Source organism: Lichenostomus cassidix, chromosome 10 (genome assembly GCF_008360975.1).
Source record: "Lichenostomus cassidix isolate B80296 chromosome 10, HeHo_3.0, whole genome shotgun sequence".
Lineage (NCBI taxonomy): Eukaryota > Metazoa > Chordata > Aves > Passeriformes > Meliphagidae > Lichenostomus > Lichenostomus cassidix.
The window spans coordinates 18,635,146-18,656,256 of NC_139491.1; the positions used below are offsets into that span (position 1 = coordinate 18,635,146).

General features: G+C 56.6%; 2 protein-coding genes across 3 annotated transcripts; one reads left to right on the forward strand and one right to left on the reverse strand.

Moving 5' to 3' along the window:
- Positions 1–79: 79 nt before the first annotated feature.
- Positions 80–8,913, reverse strand: LOC146432908 (zona pellucida sperm-binding protein 3-like). Its single transcript, XM_085071051.1, has 9 exons — positions 8,420–8,913; positions 6,308–6,426; positions 5,579–5,682; positions 3,805–3,991; positions 2,545–2,665; positions 1,586–1,677; positions 785–912; positions 430–513; positions 80–239 (listed from the first exon to the last, which is right to left on the reverse strand). Exons 1-9 carry the CDS (start codon positions 8,744–8,746, stop codon positions 112–114), a joined length of 1,290 nt encoding a protein of 429 aa, XP_084927177.1. The 5' UTR covers positions 8,747–8,913; the 3' UTR covers positions 80–111.
- A 5,421-nt stretch (positions 8,914–14,334) lies between these two features.
- Positions 14,335–20,353, forward strand: PML (PML nuclear body scaffold). Of its 2 annotated transcripts, none has more exons than XM_085071052.1 (7): positions 14,335–14,476; positions 15,601–16,165; positions 17,335–17,891; positions 18,336–18,439; positions 18,765–18,833; positions 19,239–19,386; positions 19,747–20,353. In XM_085071052.1, the coding sequence occupies exons 1-7, from the start codon at positions 14,443–14,445 to the stop codon at positions 19,827–19,829; spliced, it is 1,560 nt and encodes a 519-aa protein (XP_084927178.1). In that variant the 5' UTR covers positions 14,335–14,442; the 3' UTR covers positions 19,830–20,353. The 2 variants fall into 2 exon arrangements, with proteins under 2 accessions (XP_084927178.1, XP_084927179.1); XM_085071053.1 differs by having other exon boundaries at positions 14,336–14,476; positions 18,396–18,439.
- The last annotated feature ends 758 nt before the right edge of the window (positions 20,354–21,111 follow it).

The following is a 21,111-nucleotide window of genomic DNA, read 5'->3' on the forward strand; positions in this document are numbered from 1 at the left end:
AGAGTGTCCCCACACTGTCCCCAGAGTGACCCCAGAGTGACCCCAGAGTGACCCCAGAGTGACCCCACAGACGCTGTCGGTCCCTGCAGGGTTTATTGGCAATGTCATCGCTCAGGCCACACTGCGGCCACTCCTGCGCCCCAGGGCCACTGCCAGCACCGCCACGGCCACCAGCACGGCCACCGCCGCCACCGCCACCGCCACCACTGTCCCCGTGCCCAGCGCCGCCGCCTCTGCACCTGCAATGGGATGGGATTGTCACCTGGTGTCACCCAGTGTCACCCAGTGTCACCCAGTGTCACCCAGTGTCACCCAGTGTCACTGGGGCCACTGCAGAGGGCTCTGCGATGGGGACTCAGTCACAGATCGTCACCGGGACTGCCACCAAGGGGACTCCGGCAGTGACCCTGGTGGCCCGTGGGGACTCACCCTGGTGGCCCTGTGGCCGCTGTCCCTGATGGTCACTGGAGAGCAGCACTGGCCCGATGACCACGTCAGCTTCGGCCGCGGAGCCTGGGGACAGCGAGGGACAATGGGGACAGGGAGGGACAATGGGGACAGGGAGGGACAATGGGGACAGCGAGGGACAATGGGGACAGGGAGGGACAGGGAGCGGGGACAGAAAGGGTCAATGAAGAAGCAGCACTGCAGAAGGACCCCCTGTCCCCACTGTCCCCTCTGTCCCCCCCATCCCTGTTCCCCTCTGTCCCCTGTCGCTCACCCTGGCTGTCCCCTGCCGCTGTCCCCAGTTCCCAGTCCCCTATTCCTGTCCCCTGTCGCTCACCGGTGCCATCGTGTCGCCGGTAGCGGTGTCCCCACGGCTGCGCTGACCGCGGGGACAGCGCGGGGGTGGCGCAGTCGCCTCGCTCACAGCAGCTGCAGATGTCCCTTGTCCCCTCCAGGGGCGCCCAGCTGTGCGGGGAGGGGACAGCTGTGTCACCGGGGGGGCTGTGACACACCTGTGCCACACCTGTGCCACTCCGGGCAGTGCGCCAGCTCAGGGAGTGTGACAGCCCCGTGCCACCCCTGTGCCACCTGCAGTGTCACCTGTGTGCCATCCGGGGGGATGGGACACCCCAGGGTCACCCCGGTGGATGTGACACCCCTTTGCCACCTCTGTGCCATCTGGGGACTGTGCCACCCTCATGCCACCCGGGGGGATGTGACACCCCTGTGCCACCCGCGGTGTCACCCGTGTGTCACCCTGGGATGTGACACTCCCGTGCCACCCCCGTGCCGCCCCTGTGCCACCCAAGGGCTGTGCCACCCCGTGCCACCGCACGCCACCTGCTGTCCCCGCTGTCCCCTCTGTCCCCTCTGTCCCCCCGTGTCCCCATGTCCCCTCTGTCCCCCCTGTCCCCATGTCCCCGCAGTCCCCTCTGTCCCCTCTGTCCCCTCTGTCCCCATGTCCCTGCTGTCCCCGCTGTCCCCGTGCCCCCGTGTCCCCTCTGTCCCCTCTGTCCCCTCTGTCCCCGTGCCCCCGTGTCCCCTCTGTCCCCTCTGTCCCCTCTGTCCCCGTGCCCCCGTGTCCCCTCTGTCCCCATGCCCCAGTGTCCCCATGTCCCCGTGTCCCCGTGTCACTCACGTGTTGTGGCCGCGGTGGAAGGAGCAGGCCTTGTTGACAGGGTCAGGACTTTGCTCGGCCGGTGTCACCTTCAGGTGGCAGCTGATGTAGATCTGGGGACACAGGGGACAGTGGGGACACCGCGGGGGCACTGAGGGTTTGGGGTCACCCTGGGGGGTTTGGGGTCACTCTGTGGGATCACTGAGGGGTTTGGGGACACGGCTGGGGACATTTTCTAGGGTTTAGGGTCACCCTGAGGGGTTTGGGGTCACTCTTTGGTGTCCCTGCAGGGTTTGGGGTTGCTCTGGGGGGTTTGGGGTCACTGAGGTGTTTGGGGTCATTGGGGGGTTTGGGGTTTGGGGTCACTCTGGGGGGTTTGGGGTCACTCTCCCAGGTCCCTGCAGGATTTAGGGTCACTCTGTTCCCTACCAGGTTCCTGGGGTCACTCTGGGATTTGGGGTCACTCTTTGGGGTCACTCTTTGGGGTTTAGGGTCACTCCTAGGTCCCCTACCTGGTTCCTGAGGTCCCTATGGGGTTTGGGGTCCCTGAGGGAATTGGGGTCACTCTTTGGGGTCTCTCTGGGATTTAGGGTCTCTCTCTGTCCCCTACCAGGTTGCTGGGGTCCCTATGGGATTTGGGGTCACTTTGGGGTTTGGGGTCACTGTCCCCTACCAGGTTCCTGGGGTCACTCTTTGGGTCACTCTTTGAGGTCACTCTTTGGGGTTTGGGGTCACTGTGTCCCCTACCAGGTTCCTGGGGTCACTTTGGGGTCACTCTCTGGGGTCACTGAGGGATTTAGGGTCACTCTGTCCCTTACCAGGTTCCTGGGGTCACTCGCTGGGATTTGGGGTCACGCTCTGTCCCCTACCAGGTTCCTGGGGTCACTTTGGGGTCACTGTCCCCTACCGGGTTCCTAGGGTCACTTTGGGGTCACTCTCTGGGGTCACTGAGGGATTTAGGGTCACTCTCTGTCCCCTACCAGGTTCCTGGGGTCCCCGGCGAAGCGGAAGGCGTCCACGCGGAAGCGCAGCATGTCCGGCCGTGGCCTTGGGGACACGAAGGCCGAGCTGGTGGCATCTGAGCGTCCGTCCACCAGGCACCTGCGGGGACACCGCGGGGACACCGAGGGGACACCCCCACCGTCACCTAACCGCCCCAAATGGCCCCAAAACGGCCCCACGGGGTCACCAAATGGCCCCAAATGGCCCCAGATGGCCTCAGGTCACCCGTGGAAGTGACAAGGGCTCAGCACCTCCTGTGGGACCCCAAAATGGCCCCAAATGTCCCCAAAATGTCACCCTGACCCCTCCAGGGTCACCCTGCCACCCCAAAATGGCCCCAAATGTCCTCAAAGTGTCACCGTGACACCTCCAGGGTCACCCTGCCACCCCGAAGTGGCCCTAAATGGCCCAAGCTGGCCCTTGGAAGTGACCCCTATGTGTGACCCCCAATTGTCCCCAAATGTCCTCGATGTCCCCAAAGGTCACCCACTGGAGTCCATAATGGCACAATGGGGTGGGATGAGGTGTCACCACCCCCTGACCCCAAATGTCCCCAAGCTGCACCAAAATGTCCCCAAATCTTCCCCAGATTTTCCCTAAGTTGTCTCCAAATTGTCCCCAAAATGTCCCCAAAACTGTCCCCAAATCTCCCCAAAACTGTCCCCAAAACATAACAAAACTGTCCCCAAATGTCCCAAAAACATCCCCAAATTGTCCCCAAAGCTCCCCAAATGCCCCCAAAACATCCCTAAAATGTCCCCTAAACGTCCCCAAATGCCCCCAAAACTGTCCCCAAATGTCTCCAGATTGTCCTCAAATTGTCCCCACATGTCCCCAAAATGTCCCCAAGTGTCCCCAAACATTCCTAAATGTCCCCAAACGTCCCCAAACGCCCCCAAAACTGTCCCCAAAAGTCCCTAAAAGTCCCCGAACCATCCTCAGAATGTCCCCAAACATTGCTAAATGCCCTCAAACTGTCCCCAAATGTCCTCAAACAGTCCCCAAATGTCCCCAAAAATCCACAAATTGTCCCCAAAGCTCCCCAAACACCCCCAAAACGTCCCTAAAATGTCCCCAAAACATCCCTAAACATCCCCAAACGCCCCCAAATGTCCCCAAAATGCCCCCAAAACTCCCTAAATGTCCCCGAACCATCCTCAGAATGTCCCCAAACATTGCTAAATGCCCTCAACCTGTCCCCAAACTGTCCCCAAGCTGTCCCCAAACAGTGCCCGTACCCGTTGAAGTCGATGATGGCGTAGTGGGGTGATGCCTCAGCGCCGGGGCTGAGCGCAGCCACGCAGGAATCCACGAAGAGGCGCAGAGGGACATGGCTGCTGGTGGCAGTGCCACCAACCTCGGCCTGGATGTGCAGCACGTCACCCAGCCGGAACCCCGACAGATCCCGCTCGGCGCTCCAGTCCTCTGGACAGCGGGGCAGGTCAGGAACGGAGCGGAGAGGGGAATTGGAGCCTCAGCCTGATCCCAATCCTCATCCCAATCCCGATCCCGATCCCGATCCCAATCCTGATCCAAATACTGATCCTCATCCTGATCCCAATCCTGATCCTGATCTTGGTCCTGATCCCAATCCTGATCCTCATCCCAATCCCAATCCTGATCCTCATCCTCATCGTCGTCCTCATCCCAATCTTGATCCTGATCCCAATCCTCATCCCAATCCTGATCCTGATCTTGGTCCTCATCCCAATACTGATCCTGATCCTGATCCTGATCCTGGTCCCGATCCTGATCCTGATCCTGATCCCGATCCCAATCCCAATCCCAATCCCAATCCTGATCCTGATCCTGATCCCAATCCCAATCCTCATTCTGATCCTCATCCTAATCCTGATCCCGATCCTCATCCCAATCCCAATCCTGATCCTGATCCCAATCCTGATCCCCTTCCAAATCCCAATCTCAATCCTGATCTTGATCCCAATCCCGACCTCAACCCCAATCCTGATCTTGATCTTGATCTCAATCCAGATCCAAATCCTAATCTTGATCACAATCCTGATCCCAATACTGACCCTGATCCCAATCCTTATCCTGATCCTGGTCCCAGTCCTGATCTCCATCCTTGTCCCAGTCTCAATCCCGATCCCAATTCTGATCCTGATCCCAATCCTGATCCAAATTCCAATCCTGATCCCAATTCCAATCCTGATCCAGATTCCAATCCTGATCCCAATCTCAATTCAAATCCTGATCCCAATCCTGATCCTGGTCCTGATGTCAATCCTAATCCTGATCCCAATCCCAATCCCAATCCCAATCCCGACCCCAATCCCACCGCAACAGCTGGGGCTGATGAGGGGTTCGAAGGAAATGGGGGAATTCGGCCTGATTTGGGAACGAAGATGGGACATTCCATGGGAAAGGCTATGGAGATGGCACTGGGAATGCTGGGGAATGCATGGAAAGGGGGAATTCCGGGTGATCTGGGAATGGGAACGGGGGAATCCCATGGAAATGAATGCCCAGGGTTCCCAAAAAGCGGGGAAATCCCGAAATTCCCAATCCCATGCACAGTTCCGTCCCGAGTACTACTGCCAGGACAATTGGGAATCCAAAGATTTGGGAAAAGGGGAAAGGGAAAAGGGAAAAAAGGGGGAAAAAGGGGAAAAAAGGGGGGGAAAAAGGGGAAAAAAAGGGAAGAGGGAAAAGGGAAAAGGGAAAGGAAGGGAAGGGAAGAGAAGAAGGGAAGGGAGGAAAGGAAGGAAGGAAGGAAAGGAAGGGAAGGAAAGGAAAGGAAGGAAGAGGAAGGAAAGAGGAAGGAAAGGAAAGGAAGGAAAGGAAAGGAAGGGAGAAGGAAAGAAGGAAAGAGAAAGAAAGAAAGAAAGAAAGGAAAGGAAAGGAAAGGAAAGGAAAGGAAAGGAAAGGAAAGGAAAGGAAAGGAAAGGCAGAACCCGCAGTGATCTGGGAATGGGAACAGGGGGACTCCATGGAAAAGAACATCCCAGGGTTCCCAGAAATCCCGGAATGGCCGGAGTTCCCGACGCTCACCGTTCATGAGGCGCAGGGAGAACAGGAGCTTCTCCTCGCTGGCCAGAGCGGAGTTGAGAGGAGCCCAGGTGGGGCGAATGGCGCCGCTGGTGACGTTGTCCCGCCTGGGAAGGGAGCGGGATTATTGATCGGGGTTATTGATTGGGATCATCGATCGGGGTTATCGATTGGGATTATCTATCGGGATTATCGATTGGGACCATTGATCGGGATCATCAATTGGGATCATCAATAGGGATTATTGATTGGGATCATCGATCGGGATTATCGATCAGGATCATCGATCGGGATCATCGATTGGGATCATCTATCAATTGGGATTATCGATCGGGATCATCAATCAGGATTATCCATTGGGATTATCGATCGGGATTATAGATCGGGATTATCGATGGGGATTATCGATTGGGATTATCCATCGGGATTATCAATCAGGATCATCGATCAGGATTATCAATCGGGATCATTGATTGGAATTGTCGATTGGGATCATCTATCAGGATTATCGATCAGGATCATCAATCAGGATTATTGATTGGGATCATCTATTGGGATCATCGATAGGGGTCATCGATCGGGATTATCGATGGGGATTATCGATCGGGATCATCCATCGGGATCATCGATCTGGATTATCGATCGGGATTATCAATCGGGATTATCAATCAGGATTATCGATCAGGATTATCAATAGGACGGTGGGTACTGCAGGGTTGGGGGCAGGCTGACCGGGGGTAGTGGCACTCGATGGGGATGACGGCGGGGTCGCTGCGCACGATCACCGGGTTGCTGCCGGGGCTGGGCGAGTAGCTCAGGAGGGTGCGGTAAATCAGGGAATCCGGAGTGACCTGGGGAAAACGGGATAAATGTCACCGGGAGTGATGGGGGATCCGTGAAAATGGGGAAATCAGGGGTGATCTGGGAATAAAAACAGGATAAAATTCACCGGGAATGATGGGGGATGCATGGAAATGGGGAAATCGGGAGTGATCTGGGAAAAAAATGGGATAAAAATCACCGGGAGTGGTGGGGGATGCATGGAAATGGGGAAATCGGGAGTGATCTGGGAATAAAATAGGATAAATGTCACCGGGAATGATGGGGGATGCATGGAAATGGGGAAAGCCGGAATGATCTGGGAATAAAAACAGGATAAAATTCACCGGGAATGATGGAGGATGCATGGAAATAGGGAAATCGGGAGTGATCTGGGAAAAAGATGGGATAAAAGTCACCAGGAATGATGGGGAATGCATGGAAATGGGGGAATCCAGCGTGATCTGGGAATGACATGGGATATTCCATGGGAAAGTCACCGGGAATGATGGAGAATGGATGGAAATGGGGGAATCCGGGGTGATCTGGGAAGGAAAATGGGACATTCCATGGGAAAGTCACCAGGAATGATGGAGAATGGATGGAAATGGGAGAATCTGGTGTGATTTGGGAATAAAAATGGGATATTCCGTGAGCAAGGCCAGGGGGATGGCACTGGGAATGCTGGGGGATCCATGGAAATGGGGGAATTGGGAGGGATTTGGGAATGGAAAGGGAGGAATTCCATGGAAAAGGTCACTCCTCACCCCGCCAGCGCCACTGGGACACAGAGGCAGCTTTTCCAACCGGGAATGCCGGGGAAATCCAAGGAAAATGGGATGGGAAAGGGGGTGGAAAACTGAGGGGATGGGAAAGGGGGAAAATGGGATGAGGGGGGGAAGGAATGGGAAAGAGGGAAAAAGGCATGGAAAAGCTCTGAGGGGATGGAAAAGGGGGGAAGGGGGTGGAAAAGTGGGAAATGGGGTCAAAAAGGTGGGAAAAGGGGGTGGAGAAGGTAGAAAAGAGATGGAAAATTCCGTTCCCAGAGGGTTCAATTAAACAGGAGGGAAAAGGGATTTTCCCGGCGGAATGGGGAAAGCTGCGGGATAAAGGCTCCGGTTTGGAATGGGGAAAGCTGCGGGATCAAGGCTCCGGTTTGGAGGAATTCCCTGCTCATCCCTGCCCTGGAACGCTCCCGATCCCGCTCTGCTCCCCATCTCGGATTTTCCTGAAAACCTGGGATGCGCGCAGCCCCGGGAGCTGCTCCAGGCGGGAATTACGAGCGGAATCCCGGGATCAGGATCTCCCTGAAAACCTGGGATCTGCAGGAGCCCAGGGAGCAGCTCCGGCTGGGAATCCAGGGCAGAATCCCGGAGGGAATCCCGGGATCCGGACTCACCTGGGTCTGCCCCAACCCACCGGGAGCCTCTCCAGGTAGGAATCCCGGGATCGGGACAAGGACTCACCTGGATCTCCCTGCAAACCCGGCAAACCTCCCCCGGGAGGAGCTCCATCCAGCCGGGAATCCCGGGCACGTTCCCGGTGGGAATCCCGGTGGGAATCCCGGGATGGGGACAAGGACTCACCTGGACCTATCCCGACATCCTGGGAGCCTCTCAGGGAATCCCGGGATGGGGAAGGGACTTGGACTTGGATCTCCCTCCAAACCCGGCAAACCTCCCCCGGGAGGAGCTCCATCCAGCCGGGAATCCCGGGCACATTCCCAGTGGGAATCCCGGTGGGAATCCCGGGATCAGGACTCACCTGGATCTCCTCCAACCCCCCGGGAGGCTCCAGGTAGGAATGCCGGGATGGGGACGGGACTCACCTGGATCTGCCTTAAAATTCGGGATTCCTAGGACCCCCGGGAGCCTCTCCAGATGGGAAATCCGAGCGGATTCCCGGACCGAATCCCGGGGTGGGATCAGAACTCACCTGCATCTCCCTGCAAACCTGGCAAAGCTGCCCCGGCAGCCTCTCCCGCTCCCATTCCCGGTGGGAATGGCGCCCCAGCCCCGCCCTCACCTGGACGGTGCTGCCGCACTCGTGCAGCCCGGCGCTGAAGGTGACAATATTCCGGGACGGATCCAGGCGGGAATGCTGGCAGCCCGCCGGGCCCAGGCTCAGGTCGGCGGCGCTGACCAGGCGGCCGTTCCCGAAGAGATCCCTGTGCACCGAGACCACCAGCTGCGACTCCTGGCACTCCACGGCCACCGGGATGTGGGGTCGGGAGCGGGGATCTTCCCCCCAGCCCCAGGCGGTGCCGTCGCGCTCTCCCCACTCCCAGAGCGGCGGCGACATGGCCGAGGGTGTCACCCGCAGCAGGAGCAGCAGGAGGATCTGGGAGCGCATGGCGGCCGATCCCCAAAAATCGGGATTTCTGGGAAGCGCGCTGGTTTGGGGATGGGTTTGGGGAAGCGGCGGCTCCCGGCGGGTTTTTATCCCGGCGGGAATTTCCCCCCCCGCCCCTCCCTCTGCCGGGGTTTGGGGACCAAGGGCAGCCCGAGGGGACAGCGCGGCATTTCCGCGGGGATTGTTTGTCCATCCTTGGAGCCGCGGGGAGTTGTTTGGGTTTCCCGGCTGATAAGGGGAGCTGCAAGGCTCCGCTGGTCCCCCCGATCCCGAATTCCGGGCAGAGTTAATCCCAGGCAGAATTCCAGGGATAACTCAGCCCAGCACCCCCGGAGAGTTGGGTTTTTATTCCCCCAAAAATGATGGGATTTGGGGTTTGGATCACCGGGAATGACGGAGACCTCACCCCAAATTCCAGAGCCAAAATCCCTCATTTTTAAATCTCTCCCGCTTTTCCCTTTCCCTGGGTTTCCAGGAAAAACAGGCAAAGCTCCTTAAAAATCAATCCCAGGGATTTTCCAGCCTAGTTCCTAACAATCCTCATTTTTCTGGAGTTATTTAATAAACTTTATTATCACAATCCTGATTTTTAATGGAATTCCTGTCCCTCCCTTGGGATGTTCTCCCTTTTTCCCGGGGATGCTCCGTTTATTCCCAAATCCCAAATCCCTCTCCGGCTTTTTGGGATCTCCCTGGCCAACCTCAGGCACAGCGGGAACCCCCTGGATTTTGGGAATTTTTTTTTCCAGCTGGAAAAGCCGAAAAACTCCCCCAATTTTCCCAATTCTGGGAAAACGCGGGAAAACAGGAAGTTTGGGGGACAAGCGACGATCCCGAGGGAATTCCCGCTGCGGTTGGACTCCACATTCCCAAAAATAATTTCTGGATCGCTGTCACCCCTCCGCTTCCAGGGACTTCCCGCTCATCCCTACCTCCAGGATTGTTTTTTTTCCATGTTTAAAATACCTTGGAGAGGCACCGGCCGAGTGGAAATTCCCGGAATTCCAGCGGCTGAGCCTCTGCGTCAGGCAGATAAGGAGCCGCTGGATCGGGAATTGCGCGGCCCGGCAGGAATCCTTGGATCCAAGGATTGGCGGGAGAGGCCTCTCCTCATCCCTGAAAACAAATCCGCGATTTGGGGGGTTCGGGGTTTGATCCCTGCGGGACAAATCCCTCGGGATGGATCCCGGAGGGGAAATTTTGGGGGAAATTCGGGTTTTTTCCATGGAAAAGTGGATTTCTGCCATCCTGGCTACATCCCAAACAAACCCGGGAAAGAGCAGGAGAGGAATTTTCGGGAAAAGCAGAGCTCGGGGAGTCCCTGGAAAGCTCCAAATCCAGGTTTTTCCCACCCCGTTTTCCCAAAAAACCGAGTTTAAAGTCCCAAAATCCAGGGTTGGGAATTCTGCCCGGGAAGGAGCTGCTGGACTGGGATGGAAGCTCTGGGAATTCCAAGGGTTTTTCCTCATCCCAAATGTCCTTTTGGCAGGGAATTTGGGCATTCCCAGGGTTCAAAAATCCCTCTGGATCCCAAGGGATTATCCCAAAAAAACCTGGGAAAGGTGCGGATCGGGAAGGAATCCATGAGGAAAATGTCCCAAAATTCCCAATTTAGGGCCTAGGAGGGGATTGAGGATTTTTTTTTTCCCCAATCCAAGGGTTTGGATCACCGGAAATCCTGAATTTAGCTCGGAGTTCCATCCCAAGGAATTCCAGGTGGGGTTTTCCCGGGATTTCTGCCTCCAGGAGTGCTGGGTGCTGCTCCAGCTCCATGGAATTCCTGGAAAAACCCCTGAAATTCCAACGGCAAGGAGCAAATTTCAGCTCCTCCCGGGGCTCCTTTTCCCATCAATCCCCCAATCCCAAACCCCTGGAATGCACAGAATTCCTAAAAGAATTCCTAAAGCTAAACCCTAACCTCTCCCAGCCCCTCGTCATCCCAGGATTTTGGGGATGGAGTGGAAAAAAGCTGGAATTCCACCCCAAAAAAAGGAGGGAAAAAAGGGGTTCAAATGGGATTTCTGCCCCTCTCGGGAGCAGAGGAAATTCCAAGCGCAGGAATTCCAAGGATTGTTTATCCCTGGCGGCCAAGGCTGGTGGGATCCAAGTATTCCAAACAATCCTTGGGATTCCCGGGGCTGGAATTTCCCCACTGCCTCCTTCCCTCATCCCAAAATGGAATTTATTTCTTTTTTTTTTTCCCCAAAAAAACGACTCCAGGCAGGAGCGGAGAGACTCGGGATTTTCTTGGATTCCTGGAATTTCCGGCAAATCCATGGAAAAATGAAAGAATTCAGGGATTCATCCCAAATCTCAATCCTGACGGGGATTTTTCCAGGAATTCCCAAATTCTGGGAAAAGCTCCTGGAGCGGGATGAGGTTGGATAAAACTCCAGGGATGGGGAAAGGGAAAAATTTGGGATTAGGGAAGGGAAATGATTGGGGAATGTTGGATCTGTTTCATCCGGGAAGAGTTTTTCCCTTTTTCCAGAGGTTTTCCTGGTAAAAATTCCTGGGAAATTCCTAATTTTCGGATGGGATTTTGGGATTCCTGCGGATCCAGAATTCCCAGGAGGCAAATCCAGCCCCAAAATAGGGAAAAATCGGGAATGTGCTTCCAGCCAGAGCTGGGATCCCAAAGCTCCCCTTTTCCCGGGATTTCTGAGCCTCTGGATTGGCCGTGGATGAGGAGAGATCCTGCCGCAGAAATTCCCTAAAATCCCCAAAAAGTTCTGCAAAATTCCACAAAAATCCACAAAATTCCACACAGTTCCCACAAAATTCCCCCAAATTTTCACAAAATTCCCAGAAAATTCAACAAAATTCGCCAAAAATTCAACAAAATTCCCAAAAAATTCCACACCATTCCACAAAATTCCACAAAATTTCCACAAAATTTCCACAAAATTCCTCAAAATTCAACAAAATTCAAAAGAAATTCCCACCAAATTTCCCCCAAATCCCAAAATCCAGCCCCATTCCCATGGGAATTCCCACCAGGCCGCATCCCTTTGGAATGTCGGGAATGAGTTTGGATCTTCCCAGAATTCCCGAGGATATCCCGGGAGTTTTCCATGGGAATTCGGCTGGGAAAGGCCGCGAGGTGATCCCAATCCTCCCATCCTGCTGGGAATTCCCATGACAAAAATCTGGGAATTTTGCCATCCCGCCATTCCCGGTTTTCCCAGGAATTCCCAGGGTGGCTCCGAGAGCTCCAAACCCTTGGGAATTGTGGAATTCCATGGAAAACGGCGGGATGAGCTCATCCCAGGGTTGTTCTGGGAGTGAAATTCCCGAGAAAAATCCACTTGGAATCCACGGAGCGAATTCCTTCGGCATGGATTTAGCGGGATTTCCCAGAAATTCCCAAGAAACGGAAGGAATCCACGGAAAAAAAGTCGAGATTTCAGAATTCCATGGGAATTCCCGCTTGGAAGTGGAGGATGGAATGGCATGGGAGATCTCCTGGTGTTCCCAAAGTCTGGGATCACCGGGAATTCTGGGATCACCGGGAATCCCAAACTGCTTTGGGGTCAGGAATGTGACCCCAAAAGTGGTCAATCCCATGGAATTCCGGGATTCCAATCCCAACCCTGGCAGGTTTTGGGGTCACCTGGGGTTGGTGGAATCAATCGAAATCAATCAATCAATCAAAAATCGATTTTAGAACTTCCCACCCTTTATGGCATTTTTTAATTTTATTCCAGGAATTTTGGGGGGTTTTTACCATTTAGAAATATTTTTAAAAATTTTTTCTTTAAAAACGATTTCCAATTTTTATCGTTTATGAGACTTTCAAGGTTGGGGGATTTTGAAATAAATAAATCAATTTAATTCCCGATTTTTGCAATTTAAGACATTATTTAGGCTTTTTTTTTCTATTATTATTTTCCTTTTTCTGCTTTATGATTGTTAGGGGATTTTAAAAAATCAGATTTTTAGAATTCACGATATTTTAAGGTTTTTTTTAAAAAAATAATGTGTAATTTTTGCAATCCATGAAAATTTTTAGGGTTTTTTTTTCTAAATTATAATTTCTAATTTTTAAAATTTACTAAATATTTTAGGGTTTTTAAAACAATCCCCAATTTTTACAATAGATGAACATTTTGGTGTTTTTTTTTAATGATGAAAACCAGAAATCATTTTATTAATTTTTTAGGGGTTTTTATTATTTTTTTTTTTAATTTTCATACTTTATTGTAAAAATTTATTTTAAAAATAATTTCTAATTGGTTGCCATTGAAATTTTCTAGGAAGCAGCGCCTGGATTAGTCCATAAATAATTAATTAAAATAGTTAATTAATTAATTCATTAATCCATCGATTTCCCCATGGAATATCGGCTCCAGTCCCAAATCCCGGGATTCCCCTGGAGGTGGCAGCAGCGGCGAGGAAAATCCTGGAATTTTTATAGGAGAAAAAAAAAAAACAAAACCAACATTTTCCCACCTTTTCCCTGATCCCGTCTTGTCCCCAAATCCCATCTTGTCCCCAAATGCCATCCTGTCCCCAAATCCCATCTTGTCCCCAAATCCCAGCCCTAAAAAGGGTGGGAAAAGGGTTTTTCGTGACAATTCCCACTCGTTGGGGTTGGCAATGGGATGGGGATCCTGGCGGGATGGCTGGGAATAGGGCTGGGAATTGCCCTGTGACTGGAATCCCATCCCAGATCCTACATCCCCAGCCTCACCCCACATCCCCATCTTACATCCCAATCCCAAAACCAATCCCAATCCCAGTACTCCCATCCCACATCCCAAATCCCCATCCCGATCCCAATGCCAATCCTGATCCTAGTACTCCTATCCCGTATCCCAAATCCCAATTCCCATCCTGATCCCGATCCCAATCCCCATCCCAGTACTCCCATCCCATATCCCATATCCCAAATCCCAGTCCCGATCCCAATCCCAATCCCCATCCCAGTACTCCCATCCCATATCCCAAATCCCAATCCCGATCCCGATCCTAATCCCGATCCCAATCCCAGTGCTCCCATCCCCTATCGCACATCCCCATCCCATATCCCACATCCCCATCCCGATCCCAATCCCAATCCCAATCCCAACCCCAATCCCAATCCCAGTACTCCCATCCCATATCCCAATTCCCAATCCCAATCCCAATCCCAATCCTCCCATCCCACATCCCAATCCCCATCCCAATCCCCATCCCAATCCCGATCCCAATGCCAATCCCAGTTGCAGTACTCCCATCCCATATCCCAAATCCCAATCCGGATCCCGATCCAAATCCAAATCGCAGTACTCCCATCCCATATCCTACATCCCCATCCCAATCCCCATCCGCATCCCAATCCCTATCCCAATCCCGATCCCAATCCCTATCCCAATCCCGATCCCAATGCCAATCCCAATCCCGATCCCAATCCCGATCCCAATGCCAATCCCAATCCCAATCTCAATCCCGATCCCAATCCCAATCCCCATCCCGATCCCAATCCCGATCCCAATCCCAGCACTCCCACCCCATATCTCACATCCCCACCCCGATCCCACCGTTTCCCCTTTCCCGTCCCCTTCCCCCCACCCGCCCTCTCTCCCGCAGCTCCTCCTCCCGCTCCTCCCGTTCCCCTTCCGTTCCCGTTCCGGTTCCCCTTCCTATTCCCTTCCCTTCCCCGTTCCCGTTCCCGTTCCCGTTCCCGCTCTCCCGGGACCCCCAGCGCTGTCCCCATGCCCGGCAGCCCCGACCCCGCGGCGTCGCCAGGTACCGCCATGTCCCCAAAGTCGCCCCAAAGGGGACCCGCGGGGCTTTCCCGCTCGGCTGTGGGGTCGGGTTTGGGGTCTGGGGTTGGGTTTGGGGTCTGGGGTCGGTACGGAGTGTCCCGGCGGTATTTGGGGTTTTGTCGGCGCTGCCGACCTGGGGAGGCCCGGGGGGGTTCGGGTGGGGACAGGGACACCTTTGGGGCCAGGGACACCTTTGGGGACAGGGCCGGTGCTGGGGACACCCCAGCGCTGCCGGTGGGGTTCGGGGCAGTCTTTGGGGTCGCGGCCGGGCTGTCCCCGCTGTTCCCTGTCCCTGTACCCGCTGGCGGGGCAGGAAAGGGCGGTGGCACCGAGCGGCTTCGCTTTCGTTTCGCCTCGGGCTGGGAAATGCTGAATTCCGGGAAGGGAAGAGCTCGGGAGAGGGGAATCGGGGAGAGCGGGATGGGATGTGGGACAGGGAGATGTGGGACAGGGAGATGTGGGATCGGGATGGCGGATTGGGATGGGGATGTGGGATGTGGGATGTGGGATGTGGGATTGGGATGGGATGGGGATGTGGGACAGGCATGGGAATGTGGAATCGGGATGGGAATGTGGGATCTGAATGGGGATGTGGGATCGGGATGGGAATGTGGGACAGGGATGGGGATGTGGGACAGGGCGATGTGGGATCGGGATGGGGGATTGGGATTGGGATGGGATGTGGGATTGGGATGGGGATGTGGGATCGGGATGGAATGTGGGATCGGGATGGGAACGTGGGACAGGGATGGGGAATACTGGGATGGGGATTCAGGCAGCGGGATAGGGATGCAGGAGCAGGGAAGCCCAAGGATCCCACAGGGAGAGTAGGGAGGTCGCACATCAGGGAGAGCTGTGGCGGGCCGGAGGGATGGGCACACCCCGCCTGCCACCCCGCGGGGGGTTGTTGTCCCGTGTTCCCTGCAGATAGAACCGGACCGGCTCTGCCGCAGCTCAGAAATCCCTCATTCCGGGAAGGGGAGGAGGTCGGGAGGGTGGGGAAGAAGCTCCGAGGGTGCCGCAGGGAGAGCAGAGGGAGCAGGGGAGCGCACCGGCATGGGGCCGACCGCAACTTCCAGGGATTCTCCCCCCTCGTTCCCGCAGATGGCCCCGGAGCCGCTGCCCCGCCAGCCCCCCCTGCCCCGCCGGCCTCTCCCACCCCGCAGCCCGCGGAAAACGCGCAGAGCCAGGAGGAGGACGACGATTTCCAGTTCCTGCTGTGCGAGAGCTGCGGGCAGGACTCGCCCCAGCCGCAGCTGCTGGGCTGCCTGCACTCGCTGTGCCCCTCGTGCCTGGGCCACGCCAAGCCCTCCGGGCTGTGCCCCGTGTGCCGCGCGGCCACCGCCGCCACGGCGGGCACGGACAACGCGCTCTTCGCCAGCCTGCGCGGCCGCCTGGCCGTGTGGCGGCAGCTGCGGAGCCCCGGCGGGCCGTGCTGCGGGCGCTGCCGGGCCGAGGCGGCGCGGGTGTGGTGCGAGGAGTGCGAGGAGTTCCTGTGCGGCCGCTGCCTGGAGGAGCACCGCTGGTGGCACAAGAAGGGCGAGCACCGCGTGCGCTGCCTGGACGAGATGCGCCGCAGCTCCGCCAGCAGCTTCCTGCAGGAGTCGCGCGGCTCCTGCAGCCTCTTCTGCACCAGCGCCAGCCACGCCGGGGAGAGCCGCGTGTGCAGGTGAGCGACAGGGAGGGACAGGAGAGCCCAGTGTGCAGGTGAGGGACAGGGAGGGACAGCTGAGTGTGCAGGTGAGGGACAGGGAGGGACAGGAGAGCCGCGTGTGCAGGTGAAGGAGAGCAGGGAAAGCTGAACGTGCAGGTGAGGTAGGACTGAGTGTGCAGGTGAGGGAGGGCAGGTGAGGGAAGGAGATCCCAGATTCTATCCTATGGGATGCAGTGGGTTCGGGGTAGGCATGCTGGATCAGGATGGGCTGGAGCAAGGTGATCCCGAATCACGGTCTGGAGCCAGGTCTCGTCCTGTCCCCAAATTTCCTTCAGTCCCCAAACCTCATACTGTCCCCAAAAATCATCCAGTCCTCAAATCTCATCCTGTCCCCAAATCTCATCCAGCTCCCAAATTTCACCCCATTTCCAAATCTCTTCCCATCCCCAGGTCTCATCTTGTCCCCAAACCTCATGCTGTTCCCAGGTCTCCTCCCGCTCCCAAATCTGACCCGGCTCCCAAACCTCGTCCTGTCCCCAAATCTCATCTGGCTCCCAAATCTCATCCCACTCCCAAATCCCATCCTGCCCCAGGTCTCCTCCTTTCCCCAAATCTTGTCCTGTCCCCAAATCCTATCCTGTCCCCAAACCTCATCCCATCCCCAAATCCCGCCCTGTCCCCAAATCCTGCCCTGTCCCTAGCTCCTGTCCTGTCCCCAAAGCTCTACCCGAGGGGTTTTGTCCCCTGCCATTGGCACAGGACAGTGTGACCCCAGTGCCCCCCGGGTGTGCCCGGGAAGGGCTGGGCTGTGCCAGGGAAGGGCAGGGTGGGATTTAGGGAAAGGTCCCTAAAGCGTCCCAGGCATTGCCCCGGGAATGGTCCCGGCCCCAAGGACAGCTCCCAGGGACAGGAGGCATTTTGGGGTCGGGGGTGGCACCCCGTGATCCTTGGAGTCCTTTCCTGCTCGGGACATCCCACAGCTCCCTGGGGGGCGGGAGGAACCAAGCTGGGTGAGCCCTGTCCATCCGGGAGCCAAATCCCAGAGCAATTCCCGGGGGGAATCAGAGCCGGGAGGCCAATCCCGGTACCCCCGCAGCCATTCCCGGTGGAATTCCCGGAACGCCCGGAGCCATTCCCGGTGGAATTCCCGCTGCCCCCTGACTCCCCCATCTCCCCCATCACAGCATCTACTGCCCGCGCTGCGAGCGCGCTCTGTGCTGTCCGTGCGCGCTGCTGGACACTCGCCACGCTCCCTTCCGCGACCTCCGCGCCGAGAGCCGCCGCCGCCGCGCCGAGCTCCGCGAGCTGCACCGCGACCTGCGGCAGCTCCGCGACTCCTTCGCCGCCTCGCTGGAGCGGCTGCGGGCCGAGGCGGCCCGGCGGGACGAGGCTCGGCGGCTGCTCCGGGAGCGGGTGCGGGCGATCTCGGAGCGGCTGCAGCGCCTGGTGCGGGGCGAGGCCGAGGAGCTGCGGGCGCTGCTGGAGCGCGGCGAGGCGGAGCAGCTGCGGGCGGCCGAGGGCGCGCTGCGGAGGGTGGAGGCGGCCGAGCGGCTGGCCGAGAAGCTGGGCCGCTACGGCGGCGAGCAGGAGCTGATGGACATGGAGCCGCTGGTGCGCGGAGCGCTGCTGGAGCTGCGGAGGCTGCGGCCGCCCGAGGTGCGCGAGATGCGCGAGCCGCGGGACATCGCCGAGTGCCGGGCGCGGCTGCGGGCCATGGTGCAGCGAGTGACGGGCCGCGCCGGTGAGCCGGGGCAAGGCAGGGCGGCCGGGGGGCGAGGGGAGCCGTCCCGGAGCGGGGATGGGGCCGGGGCGGGGCGGGACCTGGCTGGGATGGGCACTGAGAGTGGTGGGGCAGCCGGAACTTCTCCTTCTTCTCCTTCTCCTCCTTCTCCTTCTCCTTCTCCTTCTCCTTCTCCTTCTCCTTCTCCTTCTCCTCTTCCTCTCCTACTCCTCTCCCAGGTCTCTCCCGTGTCTCCCCACTCCCCCAGGATGCGGGGGATCCATATTTTTTCCATAGTTTTGATGGCTAAAGTCCCTTCCCGCTGTCCCCCCGATCCTGCAGTCTCTGGCCATCCTTATTCCCACTTTCCCAGATCCTCCCTAAGCCCCTGAGCCACCCCAAGCCACAGGAAATGGGATCAGAGCTACCCTTTCCCTGCTGTCGGGTGCGATTTTCCCATTCCAGCTGCCGCAGGAGCTCCGGAGGCTCCAGATCGGGATCGCATCCCTGTTTTGTCCCTTCCAGGCACCGATGTCCCCGAGGATGAGGCAGCCCTGGAGAACAACCAGGTGAGACCTCGGGGTGGTGACACCTGGAGAGAGCTCCTGTCCCATCCCAAACCTGGATCCCTCCTTCCCACGCCTGTCCCAAGGGTCTCCTCCTGCTCCCCATCCCAGGATTCCCGGTTTTCCCTCCAAACTCCCAGGACTGAAGAACCCCCTCGTGGTCCTACCCCATCCCTGATTATCCACGGGAAATCCACAACCACGGCACCAACCTTGGTGCCACATCCAGCCCCATCCCGAATTCCCCGTGCCTCAGTTTCCCCATTCCCGAGGGTGTTCCCACCCCTCCCCAAGATCAGAGTCCATCCTAACGCTGCTCTTCCCGCAGGAAGTGGATCCCAGCCTTCCCCAAATCCAGAGTGTCTCCTCTGGCCTTGACGAGATCCCTGGAGAGCAGGTGAGGCCAATCCATCCCATCCCATTATCCCATCCCATCACAATCCCATCCTATTATCCCATCCCATCCCATCCCATCCCATCCCATCCCATCCCATTATCCCATCCCATTATCCCATCCCAATCCCATCCCATCCCAATCCCATCCCATCCCATCCCATTATCCCATCCCATCCCATTATCCCATCCCAATCCAATCCCATCCCATCCCATTAGCCCATCCCAATCCCATCAAATTATCCCATCCCATTATCCCATCCCATTAGCCCATCCCAATCCCATCCCATCCCACTATCCCATTATCCCATCCCAATCCCATCCCATTATCCCCTTATCCCATCCCATCCCGGCGGCAATTCCAGCAGGAATCCCGCAATTCCCGCCCGTCTCTCCTCCCCTTTCCCAGCTGCTCCCAGGCTCCTCCTGGCACAAGCGTCCCCCGCCCTGCGCTGAGAAGAGCAGCCAGATCTCTCCCAAAATCCTGAAGCTGGAATGTGAGCAGGAGCCGGGCCCCAGCCGTCCCGAATCCCGCCGGGAATGCCGCAGGGACACAGGTGGGCAGCGGGAATGGCCGAGTTATCCCGGTTTTTCCCGTCCCGCGGGATCTTTTCCCGACTCTCTGCATCCCATGGGGTGAGGGATCCATGGGGTGAGGGATCCATGGGGTGAAGGATCCATGGGGTGAGGGATCCATGGAGGATCCATGGGGTGAAGGATGCATGGGATCAAGGATTTATGAAGGATCCATGGGGGAAGGTTCCGTGGAGGATCCATGGGATGAAGGATCCATGAATTATCCATGGGATTTGGGATCCGTGGGGTCAACAGCAGTACAGTTCCCCCCACCAAGGCACAACAAATCCCGGGAATGCCAATCCCACAGGATCCCAAATTTCGGGAATTCTGCCTTGCAGGGAGTGACAGCGTCATCGTCTGCAGCTCGGACAGCGACGAGGACACCGTGGTGGTGACAGTGACACCAGAGCCACCGCCCTGATCCCGGAATTCCCAGAATTCCCAGGCTGCCATTCCCGGGAGCTGTTCCCAGAGATTCACTTGGGGTTTCCTCCTCTCCCGAATCGATCCTGAATTCTGTCCCTGGCTAAGACTGAATCCAGAATATCCAGAGCAATCCCAAATCCCACCTGGATCTGCTCCAGGCCAGGATCCTCCTTACAGTTTCCTGGGAATGTCGTTCTCTTCTTCAATCCCATCCGGTTGGATCCCAGAATGAAATTTGGGATGGAATGTGGGATCAGTGCTGGCAGATCCCGCAGATCCCACCCTTGGCTGAGGTGGGGAGATGATCCCAAGGATGAGATCCTCTCTGGGATTCCCCATCCCCACCAGGGAATTCCTTGGGAAACGAGCGCAGCCAGTTTGGGATTGGGATTGGTTTTCCAGAGTAACTGGGATTTTAATCCCTGGTTAATTTTTAATTTAATTTGATTTTAATCCAATTTTTTTTATGACGTGATGCAGAACCTCTCATCAATAAAACTATTCCCAAATAAAATTCCAGCCCTGTCCTGTTTTTCCTGGCTCTCCTGATTGATCCCTAATGGAAGGAAAAAAGGGGAATTATGGGGCACAGATCCCAGGGATGGGATTTTAGGGATGGGAGAAATCCCTGAGTGAGTCAGAGAGCCCAGGGATAAAATTCCCACGTTCCATGAGTGGAATTCCAACCACATTCCCAGCATTCCGAGGCTGTGGGGAGCTGGGAAAGAGGAAAACTGGGAGCCCCATTTCCCGGGAAAAGGGTGCAGGGTTGTCCTGCAGGGAAAACAGGGAATGAGCCGAGGTTGGGGTATGGATTTGGTTTTATTCCACTTTTCCCACAGGGGTATTCCCATCAGAGCTCCTCCTGGCCTGATCCAGGCTGGTTTTCCTGTAGGATTTTCCGGGATCCCATGGAATGGGCAGCTGCAGGAGCTGGATCCCGATGGGATGAGCCCAGAGCAGCAGAAATCCCTGGATTTGTGCTTTCCTGCCTCAATCCCAGCCGGATTCCGGCTCTGCTTTTTTCCCAGATCCCATTTTTGGGATTCCAGGCTTTTGGGGACACCCCAGGCTTTGGGATTCCAAGCACTCCCAGCTTTGGGGACATGGGGCCATCGGCCCAGGGGTGGCACCTGGCCTTGTCCCCATCCCGGCCCCTGGGATTCCCGGCTGGAGTTCCTCAGCCTCGGGGTTGTCCCCAGAGGTGACCCTGGGGGTTATGGGGACACGGAGGGATCCCAAAATCCCAACCCCAACCCTTCTGCCCACCACAGCCC

Excerpts from the sequence above, each read along its gene's own strand:
- PML (XM_085071052.1), top strand. The coding sequence starts at position 14,443 with ATGCCCGGCAGCCCCGACCCCGCGGCGTCGCCAG. Across the intron at positions 14,477-15,600 it reads CGACCCCGCGGCGTCGCCAG|ATGGCCCCGGAGCCGCTGCC; the intron begins GTACCGCCATGT and ends TCGTTCCCGCAG. Across the intron at positions 19,387-19,746 it reads GGAATGCCGCAGGGACACAG|GGAGTGACAGCGTCATCGTC; the intron begins GTGGGCAGCGGG and ends TCTGCCTTGCAG.
- LOC146432908 (XM_085071051.1), bottom strand. The coding sequence starts at position 8,746 with ATGCGCTCCCAGATCCTCCTGCTGCTCCTGCTGCGGGTGACACCCTCG. Across the intron at positions 5,683-6,307 it reads ATCGAGTGCCACTACCCCCG|GCGGGACAACGTCACCAGCG; the intron begins GTCAGCCTGCCC and ends CTCCCTTCCCAG. Across the intron at positions 1,678-2,544 it reads CCGGGGACCCCAGGAACCTG|ATCTACATCAGCTGCCACCT; the intron begins GTAGGGGACAGA and ends CTGTGTCCCCAG.